General features: G+C 38.7%; 1 protein-coding gene across 4 annotated transcripts in view; it reads left to right on the top strand.

Moving 5' to 3' along the window:
• Window positions 1-15,253, top strand: part of LOC126297547 (membrane-associated guanylate kinase, WW and PDZ domain-containing protein 1) — a 376,107-nt gene that overhangs the window by 338,508 nt on the left and 22,346 nt on the right. For all 4 annotated transcript variants that reach the window (XM_049988468.1, XM_049988470.1, XM_049988469.1 and 1 more), the window contains 2 exons: window positions 696-730; window positions 13,501-13,671. In XM_049988468.1, coding sequence (XP_049844425.1) covers window positions 696-730; window positions 13,501-13,671 — 206 coding nt within the window. The remainder of the gene's footprint in view (window positions 1-695; window positions 731-13,500; window positions 13,672-15,253) is intronic.

The raw sequence follows: 15,253 nt of genomic DNA, 5'->3' as shown, positions 1-15,253 counted from the left end.
GAAATTATTGGATCCAGTACATCATTGTGGAGTTAAGCAGGCCACTGATAACATCCTGCCTCGTAGACAGTCTCCTCTCTGAAGTGGCGATCTTACCTCTTCAGTTCCAATAATACCAACTCCTCCTCACTTACACAATCTCGATGTAAATCTGGATGTCTGGACAGAAATTTGAATCTTATTCCTCTTGAATGCAAATCCAATAATTTAACCACTTCACAGTGATATATCTTAGCTTTGTAGGAAGAATTGGGACTAGATTTGTGAACACCATTTGTAACATCTTTAATGCAACCCCTTGTTCATCTATGACTGTGAAGTGTATATTTAACACTTGGTTTGTAGTTTTTGGTACAGTTTAAGTTATACCTGAGTGGCAAATCACTTTTTATATATAAATTATCTGTAAACCTTTAACTGTTTAACAAATTTTTAGATACTGGAAAAATGTGGTACATTTTCTGTATCCAACAATATTGTTGGTACTTCTCATACTGTGTAATGCTGTGACTTAAAATGTGTATTGAATTTTTCTCTTTCTTAGAAATCTGTAATAAAAAGTTTCCCAAATTAGTCAGAAGACAGTACATTTTTATTCTATTTAGTCACAGAGTCAATTATAATGAGAACAGTATGCAGTTAATATCTTTCACTTTGGGAAAACCAAATTTATGTAGATATTTTATTTGTTTCAGATGATACCTCAAGCACAGCCTCAGTTTCACAAAGAGTAAGTAAATATGTTCATTATTACATAATGGAAATGTTTTAACATTTAGCTACTTGAAAGAGCATTAAAGTGCATTTGAAAGTAAAGTTATTTGTAGTTTAAATTGTGTCATTCTCTCTTTTTATGAAGTTAATATATTTATAGGTGATATGACAATACTTTGTATCTAAGCTACAATAGCAAAATACACCTTCCATACATCAACAATTACATTTGCACAGGTAACTTCAGGATAGTAATTTTAAACTACCTAAATCAGATACACTGCCTGACAGAGAACAGCAGAGCACCCAGAAGCTGAGGAGGAAACAAAATGAAACTTCATGTTTTTAGAGAGAGTATGTGATATTATTTCAGTGATTACAAAATGGAGTCAAAATTAAAAAGAACTTGGCAGTGTGAGCCCACTTATCGTTATGATGTTGTGCCCTCTCTGGCCACGATGCATGCAGCGATTCAATTGAGAAGGTTTTCATAGAGCTGTTCTATCCTTTTCTGAGGCAAGCTGGCCTACAACTGTTGTAAATGGTCCATGATATCCTGGATGTAGGTACTGGGGTGGATTTGCTGTCCAACTGCTGCCACATGTGTTCTGTCAGGGACCAATGGTGTGGGATGACGTGAATGTTGTGTACTGCCCATTACTTGTTCTCGGATGGCAGTTACAGTCACGATCCAAAGTCACACCCGATGGCTTCACAAACCTTGACACTAGAAGTAACGCTTGCTGTGCAACTCCAAAACGTTGGAAGAATGAGACCTCTCCTCAGGTTGCCACCATATTTGCTGACAATAGTCATAAGGAGTAGAGTAGAATCACGATTCATTGCTGAAGACAATGCTATGCCATTTGTCAGCAGTCCATGCTTCCTAGTCACGGCAGCACTCGAAATGCAGCTGTTTGTTTTGTATTAACGGCAGCCTATACATGGTGTGGTAATTCCCTAGTCTGGCTGCTGCTGGTCTCTGATGAATCGTGAGGGATAACAAAAAAACATTGCAAGGAGTCTATTACTTGTTCTCGCATAGCAGTCACAGCTGTGATGGGGCTACAATGTACTCAATGTACAAGACTGTGGTCCTCCCGTGTGCCAGTGGGACATAGTTGACCAGAACGACAAACATACCTTGCCCTCATATTGTCATGCAGACAACCATCAGACCAGAGTTACACACAAATCTGGATTTCACATGACTCAACCAGCCAGCCAAATGGAGAATCACAATGGGGCCCCTTTCAATCTCTGCAAGTGCTCATAATGCTGACGCACACAATTACTCAGCATTTCTGTGTCCTTCACAGAAATCGCTCCATTTGTGGCACTGTTCACACTCCTTATAACATCCTGCCAGGCTTTCTAACAAAACTAAACATGAACAAAACTAATGCACTCTGGTGGCCATTCTACGTGTCGCAGAGAAATGCAGCTCTAATGATTTACTTACCCGCCCATAATCTTTACGTGTACAAAATTACACTGTTTTTTGACAGTGTCTTCTGGGAACTTCATTTTTTTCTTCTGGAAGTGTATTTTCATTACATGTGATAAAATGAGTTATAAGGGATAGTGGCTGCTGCTTTATTATCTGCCACAATGTTAAACCTGTGAAAATGGCCAAAACTGCAGTCAGTAGCAATACACGATCATAGTGTGATGTTATGGCAGTATATGATTTGGCAACATCAAATTCCTTTTCTATAAAGGATATGCTAATTTTCTTATAGTGCGATTTCATTGCTATTTAGTATTGTAAGGTAAAAATATCATATAGAAATGACTTATTTAGATGAGGAATAACTTCTTCCTGTATCAGCACCATAAAATATGAGGAATAAAAGACAATTTCAAGTGCATGGTTTCAGAGACTTTAAGGTATGCATCATTGTGTGTTTAACAGGTGTCACATGAAGATAAGTTTTTCAAGTGGCAAGTTGTGTAAACACAGGATTTTGAAGTTACACAGATGCCTCATAAAGTGATGTGTAATGCCTTTGTTGTACAGCCTGTTACTGAAGTTTGTTGAGCCTCGTTATAGTGTTCTTTTTATGTACAGGTAAAACACCAGGAATCAATAGTTGTTCTTAGATGTTCTCAATTTTTTTCTATCATGCTTTGATAGGCCTTTGATCGACAAAGTGAAAACTTCTCTTTTTGGCAAAAATGCATTTCCTTTTCAAATTAGTTCTGTTTTAGGTCAGTGTTTCTGGTCGAGACAAAGCTGAAAAACAAGTTTTAAAATTTCAGTTTGTTCAGAATTTAACAAACACAGCACCCATTCATCCCAAAGCTATCTCATAGTTAATTTTTGGCATAATATATACTATACTTTATCTTTTGATGTTCCTGTAGTGTTAGCCATTTCATACATCTTTAAGCCCTGATTACCCAATATCGTGTTGTTCACTTCCTTGATGTTTTAACTGTACTTGCACTTTTGGGGCATCTCTTGCGGGGATCATCTTAAAGAGAGGTCATCCATTTCTTAACTGTCGATAATGAAAGGCAAGTACCATGTATATCTTCAGCAATGTTGAGCATTATTTTGGTTGTTGTTCAACTGAAGAGGAAATATTGGTAGAAATATAGATAAAAATGTGCATATAAACGTAACTAGAAAGCTCTCTGCTATAATGCACATAGTGGAGAGAATGTCAGTATAATGCCTTTGGAATTTTCACTTACACAAATATGATCTATTTGGATGAAAGTACATTGATGCCAGGTTGCAGCATTTGGCTGTTCTGAATGAGAACAGGCTTGTGACCTTGAAAATAGTAGCAATCAAAGAAATACAAATTTTAGCCATGGAACTCTTATTTCCATGGAAAAAATACTTGACCATTTATAGACCCAGAAATTTAATTTTGCATTTTAAAGTACTGTGAGAAAATATGTATAAAGGAACAGAATTTGTTAGTATCAGAGACATCACAAGGTATTGTGTTCAGAAGTGAACTGCTCAGTGACAGATTTATTTAGGGAAACTGCAGAATCCAAGAATAAATGAAAGATACACTTTTTTTTAAAAAAAAAAAACCAGATAAAAATTCACTTGACACCAACCTGATAGTCTATCTCCATCCTTCCAAATTAACAATGTAAGTGTAGACCAGCTGTGGCTTCAGTTCAAGAAATAGTATCAACAGCAGTCGAGAGATGTACACCAAATAAATTAACAAACAACTGAGCTGATTCCCCTTCGTACACAAAACGGGTCAGAACACTGTTGCAGAAACAACAGTAAAAGCATGCCAGATTTATATGAAAACAAAATATCAAAGGTTGGTTATCTTATGCACAAGCTCAAAATTTAATGCGGACTTCAATGTTAGATGCTTGTAGTAGTTTCCATAATGAAACTTTCTCTGAACCTGGCAGAAAATCCAAAGAGATTCTGGTCATATGTAAGGTATGCTAGTGGCAAGACACACTGCCTTCTCTCCGTGATAGCAATGGAAATACTATCGATGACAGTGCTGCTAAAGCAGAGTTACTAAACAGCCTTCCGAAATTCCTTTACCAAAGAAGACAAAGTAAATATTCCAGAATTTGAATCAAGAACAGCTGCCAACAAGAGTAACTTAGAAGTAGATATCCTCAGAGTAGTGAAACAGCTTAAATCACCTAATAAAAGCAAGTCTTCTGGTCCAGACTGTATACCAATTAGGTTCCTTGCAGAGTATGTTGATGCAATAGCTCCATACTTAACAATCACATACAACTGAATCAAAGATCCATACCCAAACACTTGAAAGCTGCAAAGATCACAACAGTATTCAAGAAAAGCAATAAGATTAATCCACTAAATTACAGACCAATATCGTTAATGTTGATGTGCAGCAGGATTTTTTAATGTATATTGTGAATTACCCCAAAGAGAACAGTCTGTTGGCACACAGTCAACATGAATTTAGAAAACATCATTCTTGTGAAACATAACTAGCCCTTTACTTATACAAAATGTTGAGTGCTATTGACAAGAGATTTTGAAATGTATTCCATATTTCTAGGTTTCCAGAGAGCTTTTGACACTGTACCACATTAGCAGCTTGCAGTGAAATTGTGTGCTTATGGAATATGATCTCAGTTTTCTGATTAGATTCATGATTTCCTGTCAGAGAGGTCACAGTCTGTGGTAACTGACGGTAGTGTTCCTCAAGGCAGTATTATAGGTCCTCTTTTGTTTCTTATCTATATAAATGGTTTAGGAGACACTCTGAGAGCTGTCTTAGCTTGTTTGCAGATGATGCTATTGTTTATCATCTAGTAAAGTCATCTGAAGATCAGAAGAAATTGCAAAATGGTTTAGTTAAGATATCTGTTCGGTGTGAACGTTGGCAATTGACACTAAATAATGAAAAGTGTGAGGTCATCCAGATGAGTGTGCTGAAAGAAATCCTTTAAACTTTGGTTACACGGTAAATCAGTCCAATTTAAAGGCCGTAAATTCAACTAAATACCTAGGAATTACAATTGCGAACAAGTTAAATTGGAAAGAACACATTGAAGATGTAACAGGGAAGGCAAACCCAAGACTGAATTTTACTGGCAGAACACTTTGAAAATGTAACAGATCTACTAAAGAGGCTGCCTACACTATGCTGGACAGTCCTCTTTTGAAGTAATGCTGCATTGTCTGGGATCCTTACCAGGTAGGAGTACATTGAGAACGTTCAAAGAAGAGCAGCATGTTTTGTATTATCCTGAAATAGGGGAGAGAATGTCATGGACATGATACAGCCTTTCGGGTGGACATCATTAAAAAACAGGCATTTTTCATTGTGGTGGAATCTTTTCACAAAATTTCAATCACCAACTCTCTCCTCCAAATGCGAAAATATTTTGTTGACGCCAACCTACATGGGGAGAAATGATCATCATAATAAAATAAGGGAACATGTGGAAAGATATAGGTGTTTGTTTTTTGTGTGAGCTGTTTGAGATTCGAATAATAGAGAATTATTGTGAAGGTGCTTTGATGAAGCCTCTGCTAGGCACTTAAGTGTGATTTGCTGAGTATCCAGGTAAATGTAAATGTTAATGTAGACATAATTGCAGTTGTAGTTGTGCAGGGACTGGACTCTTTCATGATTTTAAAAATAAAAAAAAATAAAAAAATAAAAACTAGCTCAGTCCAGCTGACACCTGCTGCTGCCTTGGTGAAACAGCTTGGTGCAACTACTTGGCACACAACTCTTTATGTGAGCATGTAATTACTACGCGCAGGGCCCCCAAACTTTTGCAGTACTACTATCATCTCCATGTTCCAAGTCTAACCTCTAGCTGCACTATATACTCCCCTCCCCCTCCCTACATGGGGGCCAAGCCATATGTTTTGGAGCACAAGTGTGACAGATCTGGATGTTCAGTGCCATGGGCTGATCATGACCACCAATTTTCCTTTATTGAAACTCAGGGTGTATGCCAACAGCCATCCTCATTTGTGGCAGTGGAACTTTGTGTGTTCTGGAGAGTGGCGATCTTGATTTAATTGCCCAGTGGGAACAAGGGAGGAAGGAAGGAAAATTGAAGCTTAATGTCCCATTGACAGTGAAGTCATCAGAGATAGAAAACAAATGGGGAGTGATGGGGAAGGACATTGGTCAAAGAACAAATGGGGAGTGGTGAGGAAGGAAATTGGTCAGTTTGTTTTGGAAGGAATCATACCTGGATTGACTTACTCATTTATGGAAACTGTGGCAAACCTAAGCCTACACAGCTGGACAGGAATCTGAAACTGTGTCCTGAATAAACATCAAGTTTGCTGTCTTTTGTACCACCATTCTTCATTTAACTGCTCAGACTGTGACATAGAAAATAAAATAACCCTGAGCTTTAAGTTAGCTGTGTATTGGTGGTGTGGATGACTGTTGGGGAAAAAAGACTCGAGTAGGCAATCACTTGGGCACGTACCACACCCCACTTTTATTAGGATTATCCAGGTAAGTAGGGCCCTGTCTGGTTAGGCATTTTTGTACAAGTGCCTGATGTGAACGAAATGGCTCTAATTGCTCAAGTTCCCAGTGGAAAAGGTGGACCATCAGGGAGCAGAAACACCCAGTCAGCAAAGAGAGCTTGGGTGGATAGTCACTCTGATGAAGCACATTGTAAGATTTATATAAAAGGGAGTGATTGTACATAAGTTTGCCAAAATTCATTTCTGGTAATCAAAAGAAAGGAGAGATCTTGTTAGACAATTTCACCATTTTATTGTCACTAAAGTATGGAACCAGTAGCTGGACCTCGCAGAGGAGTAAACTGACTTTTAAACAATACTCTGCTGACAGAGACAACTATGTCACAACATCTGTCTGAGCTTTTGGGTCCACGCAACTACCTTGTAGAAAATTAAATATATAACACCCATAATTTCAGCTAGGGACTAGTTATCTGCCATGGTAAGATTGAAATTCCCCCTGAAGAACCAGAGGAAGAGTAGAAAAGTGTGAACATTACAGCTATAAAGAGTGTTATGAAGAACATAAATGGGTCAGTAGAATAAACTGTGTCATTTATTTTAATATTTGACATATCACCAAAACACAACACAGATGGCTGCACGGACCCAAAAGTTAAACCCCATATACAAAACCCTAGAAGACATTTTTAATGCTACAGGTTTGGACATATGAGTATTGCTTGTAGCGGTGAAGCTGTGTGTGACAGATGTACATCAGAGACATATGAAGAAAATTAATTGCACACACCTCTGCGGACGTGCATGAATTGCTGAAGTGGTCATTCGTTGTAGAGCAGCGATTGCCATGAGGTGGTTTCGGGAACTGGAGATAGTAAGAAAAATCCCATATATTGAGGCTAATTCACCTTCAGAGTGAAGCAGTTGCCAGCATTCGCTAAATCTTTCACAAGGATTCATAAAAATAATGTGGTCAAATACAGCTTCTCAATGTAAACTAGTTAGATGTGAGTACATGTACCTGCAGCTACAGGTGTACCTCCAAAAGAACTCCTCAGAACCTTTGCATATTCCAAAGCCAGTAGATCTTCAAATAAGGACATTCTTAAAATGTCACCACCATACATTCAAGTAAAGCAGAGTCAGCCACAGTGTACAGTGTGTGCAGTTATTTGCTACATTTCGGATTTCCGTGGTCATTTTCTGAAACACTTGGTGCAACATGACATTTCATTTAGCAGACTGATGCAGCTCTGTTTCTTCTGTCATTTGGTGCTGCATTTTTCATTTGGAACGACTTTGTTTGGCAGAAACATAGTGGCAGTGCTGTCTATCCTTTGCCATTTGCTCTTGGGATAAAGGAAGTTCACACATCCAGTGACTGTCTAATTATCTATCATCACAAGCCTTCCAGAATTAATGGGAACCACAGTTCTGTTTCAAATAGTAGGGTGAGAATTCTCAGAGTCTATTATGCAATTGAATAATTGATGATTGCTACAGATCTGCTGTAGGCAAACATGATGCACAAAATATTTGCAATGAAGGAGCAAAAAGTTGCAATGATCAACAAATGATTTGTAGAGGATTCCGTGTTCTTTACATCAAAATGCGCATTGTACTAAATTTGCAGGCATGGAGCATGATGAAATTGGTGGTACAAATTTTCTGAAGTTGTACGCATTGCTGCTCTTTCAGTTTCTAGTTTTTGATTAAACTGCGTGAAGAATATGGAATCATTATGTATTTCTGCAAAGTATGTTGATTAACTGAAGAGGTTTGCCTGAAACTATTTTTTGATTTAAGACTCACTACTATTGAATTTTCAAAGGAAAAACAAAAGCTAGAACCAAAATTAGATGATCTGGAAGGAATTGCTGACCTTTCATTTTAAGTGATCTTGACTGAACATTGCCCTCAGTAAGTTGTTGCAACGTGATAACCAACTTTCTTTGGATTTGGTAGGGAAAGTGGATGCATTTAAAGAGAAAATCACAATGTCGAAGGGACAATTTATGATGTACATAGTGTCATCCATTTTCCTAAGCTCACAGGTGTTAAAGACAAGGTGGACCTTGTAGTGTTGTGTGAGTGGATCAGGATAGGAGCTGATGCTATTTCCAGTTGTAAAGTGGCTCATCTAACTCATAGACCTGGTGCCTGAGAATACAATTTGAAAATATTTTCAGGTAAGGAAACTCACAGGGAAAAGAACAAGGACCTCTGATACATAACTGAGGCTAATTGAGTGTGTAGGGTAGGAAACTACTATTGAATCCTACAATATTCTTACGTACTGCCTATGTTGTGCAATCCTGTATGTGCCATGTGCAGTTAAGTACCATGAGAAACTACATCCCATCCTATGGTCTGAGTAATGCGGATCCAACATCTGAGGGAGACTTGAGTTCGGGATCTCTAGCAGCACTGGCACCACCGGTTAGAAAGGCTCACTCGGTGTGCCTCCCTCGCAATCACAGACTGTCTTCTTGACCTCTGTTTCTTCCAGGAGCTTCTCTGCAACCAGTGACATAGTCTCCTGCTCCTTAGTGTCCCTGCTAACATTAAGTTGACCTTTTGTGCATGCACATTGTACAGCATAGCAATTCTGACTGCTCACTCTCAGTACCTCACGTGACTCATTAGTGACACTTTTGAAAACTTCATTGTAGTGGTGAATAAACTATAAGAACAGTTTTCTAAACGTTTTCAGGATATTGCCAGTCTCGCATCTGTTTTTGAGGTGGTTTAGAGATCATTTGCTGTTTCATCATAAAGTGACCCTATGGATTTTCAGATGGAATTGATGATCACTCTGCATTGTAATTCCAGTTTAAACTCTCCAGGAGTTCTGTAAAGTTTTTCTCAGGAAGAGTTTCCATGTCCCGATAACAGCAAATGTGATATCAGTGTCTTTATCAACATATGTGTGTGAAAGGCATTTCTTGATTAGAAAACTAGATAAGTCTCATGATTATGTACTAACTTCAGTGACAAAAATCTGCAAAACTGTCTGCATCTGTCCTTATGCCAACAGTTCGTATAAGGTATAAAGTTTATTATGTCATCAGTGAGCCAAAATTAATTAAATAATACTAAAAATCTGTTTTATTTGTGATCATTGTTGTTGAGAAATATGGAAACAACCCTTGTACAAGCTATTCAGTGTTTTGTATGTGACTGCATTGCCATCTTATGCAGTATGCTCATAGTTTCCCCATCTACCCGCCCAGGTATCACAGTGTGGTAGGGAGGGGGGTGGGGGGGGAGTGTTGAGTCAGGCAAGAGGAATTGGCACGGATGTGAGAGCTCTGCATACTTCTGGACTTCTTGGCTGTCCCTGAAGAAGAGACAAACATTTAGCCAAAAGTCACCAAATGAAGGGGGGGGGGGGGGGGGGGAAATCAGATAAAAACCTTTGCTTTATTGAGCGCTGTCACGGTCTGATGGTGAAAGCAATATTTTGTCCACCGTTCTCCCCTCGGAAGAGTCAAGTAACCCAAATGCTGTTTTCCTCATCACTTGCTGTGCATCATGAGTCCAGAAAGGAAGGTGAAAAAAGGAAACACTCACTGATCAATGGCTCCCACAGTTTAATGTAACATAAAAAGACTCAGATTTTACATGAAGGAGCTCAGGCTTCTTGCACAGAAAAAGGCACTGTGCCAGTATCTGCAGTAAAAACTTTAGAAAACTTCTAATACATGGTGCACTAAGAACATACCAATGTGTTGTATGGCATCAGCACAATAAGCTACAATTATCTCGATATGTGATAGAATGGCAGAAAGTAACTATCAGTTTTAAATGTGCCGTGACCACACTATGAATGAAATTACACAATTTGGTGATGCGTAATCACATACTATCCAGCATGTCTACAAGGAATGGTGTACTATTTGCAGTCATGTAACACAGCACAAGAACAGTGATTGTGAAAAGGTCGTAACTGATAGGTACTAGTGACATATGTCGTGCCTTGTCAATCGGAAGCAGTTTCAAACCCAACTGAAATTGCTGCTGTCATTGAATTCAAGCCCCTCTCAACCAGTTTCTGAGTGAATGTAGGGTGCAAAATGTTATTGCTTGCAACTGCACATAAAGCTGCACCTGTCTAGTGTGCCAAACAACACAGAAACTGGACATAGTTAACTGGAGGCTTTTAATGTGATCTGACAAGTAGAAATTGTGCCTCGTTCCAAATCTTGCAATGCTCTGAGTGCACCAGTGGTTTTATGAGGCAATGAACCTGCAGTTAATGAACGTGTACTTCAGGGTGAAGGTGATTCACAGATGTTTTAAGGTGTATTTTTTAACATTACTTGGACCCACTCATTCAGGCCACTTTAATCATGAACCAAGATGTTTATTTCAGAATTCTCAGTGACCAAGTGTTGCCCATTCTTCTATATCTTTATGATAAGAATGCTCTCAGATACTCCAGGCTTTCAGTGTTACATCAGTCATGTTCACAGTGCTGAAAACGTACATTTATAGTTTGATGAACACTCAGCTGCTGTATTGCACCTCAACTGGCCCACTGAATCACCTGATGTCAAGGCAGTAGAAAATGCCTGGATAGTTTGGAATAATTGGTGAAATGAAATGTAGCAATAAACATCTCTACAGTCTGGTAGCTGTACAGGATCTGGTGAACAACAACTGGCTTCAGCTGGCTATGGCAATTCAGGCCACTGTCAAGGCTAGAGGCTGGTATTAGCCTCATGTCTTCTAAAGTGACTAATCTTCTCTTGTCTGGTGTGCTTATATTTCCGTGTGACACCATACAGTAACATGGCTTCCAGTGAAAGAATTTGTTATTCAGTTCACAAAAAGCATACATTAATATTCAACAAGAGCACCGACCACAACCAATAGCACTAGCGACAACAACAACAATAGCAACCAAAATTTTTGAGCAGCTGTTTAATTCTTGAATTGGGTGCCTGACAGTGCTCTCATTTTTAGAAAAGAATCATGTTAGATGATACGGAAATGCAGAATAACTTTGACAAAGTTCCCCTTTTGTGTAATGAACTCTTTGTGAAGGTATACACTGGAGCACCAAAGAAACTGGTATAGGCATGCGTGTACAAATACAGAGATAAGTAAACAGACAGAATACGGCACCGCTGTCAGCAATGCCTAATAAGACAACAAGTGTTTCACGGAGTGTTTCGATCAATTATTACTGCTACAATGGCAGGTTATGAAGATTTAAGTGAGTTTGAACATGGTGTTTTAGTCAGTGTACAGACAATGGGACACAACATCTCCGAGATAGTGATGAAGTGGGGATTTTCCCATACAACCATTTGACAAGTGTGCCATGAATATCGGGAATCCGGCAAAACATATCTCAGACAAAGCTGTGGCTGGAAAAAGATCCTGCAAGAATGGGACCAACAACAACTCAACAGAATCGTTCAACGTGACAGAAATGCCACCCATCCGCAAATTGCTCTGCAGATTTCAATGCTGGGCCATCAACAGGTGTCAGTGTGTGAACCATTCAACTAAACATCATCAATGTAGGCTTTTGGAGCTTAAGGCCCACTCATGTACCCTGAATGACTGCACAACAAAAAGCGTTATGTCTTGCCTGGGCCTGTCAACACGACATTGGACTATTGATAGCTGGAAACATGTTGCCTGGTCGGAGGAGTCTAGTTTCAAATTGTATCAAGTGGATGGACATTTGTGGGTATGGAGACAACCTCATAAATCCATGGACCCTGTATGTCAGCAGGGTTTGGTTCAAGTTGGTGGAGGCTCTGTAATGGTGTGGGATGTGTGCAGTTGGAGGGATATGGGACCCCTAATATGTCAAGAAATGATTCTGACAGGTGACACAAACTTAAGCACCCTGTCTGATCACCAGCATCCATTCATGTCCATTGTGCATTCCAACGAACTTGGGCTATTCCAGCAGGAAAATGCAACATCCCACACGTCCAGAATTGCTACAGTGTGGCTCCAGGAACACACTTCTGAGTTTAAACAGTTCCACTGGTCACCAAACTCCCCAAACATGAACATTATTGAGCATATCTGGGATGCCTTGCAATTTGCTGTTCAGAAGAGATCTCCTCCTCCTCGTACTCTTACAAATTTATGGACCCCTGGAGGATTCAAGGTTTCAATTCCCTCCAGCACTACTTCAGAGATTATTCAAGTCCATGCCACATTATGTTGTTGGCACAAGATATTAGGCAAGTGAACCAGTTTCTTTGGTTCTTGAGTGGAGAAATGTAAGACAAATACCATAACACACCGAAACAAACCAGTAATATTCAGTACACTCATAAATGGGAATCCTTAGAAGAAAGGTGCTATCATTTTTATAGGTCTCTGCTTTGTAAATTTAGAGAACTGATGTTCATGGAAGTCTGGGTGACAATTCTTCTACCCATATCATGTATCTCACATAGCAATAATGAGAATAATAGGAGAAATCAGGGTGGATATTGTTACATATAAACAATCATTATTTTGGCACTTTATAGCAGATTTAATAATACAAAGTACCCTTTTTTTATGGGTAGTACAGTGGTCTGTACATACCTCAATCTACTGGAGTGAGAAGTAAGTGAAAGTTCCAATCTCCTCAGCCCTTTAGAATTTATGACCTTTGTATACTAGAGAGCTACAGACCTCTGCATACCTTTGGATAATGGGTACAGTCAATATATGATGCATGGACATTGTAAGGACCAGGAAAAATGGTCAGTTGTTTATAGAAATATTCAGTTCTCATTTTGTCATTTCTGTTTGGATTATTCCTATGTAATGCAAAACTGCCAGAATATTTAAAGGATAACTTAGTTTTTATTGTTCTATTACTGTTGCAGGATGACGATGTACTAGGAGGCGAAGATGAACAATATCATGCTGTGGAGCTCAGCCGAGGAACTAGAGGGTTTGGCTTTAGTATTAGAGGTGGCCGTGAATTCCAGAATATGCCATTGTTTGTACTACAGATTGCTGAAAATGGGCCTGCAGCATTGGACAACAGACTAAAAGTAAGTAATTAGTGGTAGAGTGAATGTTACAGTGTTCATGATATCTACCACTGCATTATTTTTATCATAATATTGTGTTATGCAAATGCGACCATATGTATTTATGTAATGTCCTGCATTTCCTGTCACATTACTAATTTCAAGAAAGTGATGTAGTATTTTAAAATCTCTGTCATTAGCTGGATTTCTTGTTGGATACTTTTTTTCTGCTACATGCAAAATTAGAAGTGAGTGCTGATTATCTTAAGACTTGCGTCATTTATGCATGTTAGCAACCCCCTTCCCTTATCCCCCACCTCCCAAAGGGATCTAGTAAGGCATGGAGGATGGTTTTGTAAACAAAGTAATAATGTTACTTTTAACTTTGGCAGTTTGAAACACAGTTTAAAAAATGAAGAATGGGTATTACTACTTTGGCTTTTCCATGCAAATTACTATTTCATGGGAAAGATTTTGATAGTTTCATACAACATAAAGTCAGCTTTATCAGCTTCTTGCAAAATATGTGAGATTAAATGTGCTTCGTTTGCTGGCTTTTTGGCAGAAACTCTGCTTTATGTGAGGGCAAAGAAAATGGTCCAGATAAATCAAGTTGTCCCCTCATCAAACATCAGCTATAATCCAAAAGCTCTGTTTCAGTCCTTTCTGGAATTAGTATTGGATATGGTGTTGTTTACAATGGTTTCACGCATGATTCAGTGTTTTATTATCAAGTACCAGTTCAGCAAGTATCTTGAGAACTGGTTGCTTGTTTACAGAATTGTAGCTGTTCTGGAAGTCTATGAAAATTACAATGTAGGCTGAAGTGTTAAGGTTACCTTCATAAGAATAGTTCTGAGCATTGGCTTTTGTTATGTGTACGACCCTGACTTTGTAAATCCAGCTTGCTATTCTCCTGTGCGTTGGTCATATTGTGCTTCTATTCTCTTGAGTAATACCTTTGAAAAGATGTATGTTATCAATAGTAGGGAGATCTTTTTCAGTGTTAAGGGCTGATTTGTCTTCTTTGTTGTGTAGTGGGTTGACGATAGCTCATGCTAATCATGTGATAGTGTTTCTGCAACCTGCTGTTTGATATTATCTTGCAGATTAACTCTTTGTACGAGTGGTGTTTGAAAAGTTCATGCAAAGTCCGACAGATGGCACCACCAGTGCATATAGAGGTCATGTTTAGTTAGTAGCATCTTTGGAAAGAACGCACACTAAGTTTCAGCCATATTGGTCTATTTCTTTGTGTTTGGCATTCGTGTGAATCAAGGAAGATGAGTGATTGTCAAAAAATGGACAAAAAATAATTTTGTGTTGTGATTCAACATAACTTTATGAAAGGCAAAACACCTCAGGAGACTAATGAGAAGCTTGATAAACATTACGGTGACTGTGCACCTTCGATTAGAACAGTTTATAAGTGGTTTCAAAATTTTCGGAGTAGCCATATGGGCACAAGTGGTGCTGAACATTCTGGACACCCTGTGGAGGTTACGACTCCAGAAATCATTGATAAAATCCATGATATAGTTATGAATGACAGAAGAGTTAAGGTGCATGAGATTGATAGTGCTGTGGGCATCTCAAATGAATG

The sequence above is a fragment of the Schistocerca gregaria genome, chromosome X (assembly GCF_023897955.1).
Source record: "Schistocerca gregaria isolate iqSchGreg1 chromosome X, iqSchGreg1.2, whole genome shotgun sequence".
NCBI lineage: Eukaryota > Metazoa > Arthropoda > Insecta > Orthoptera > Acrididae > Schistocerca > Schistocerca gregaria.
Note: the sequence above shows the minus strand (reverse complement) of the source record. Positions and strands in the feature narration are given on the sequence as shown.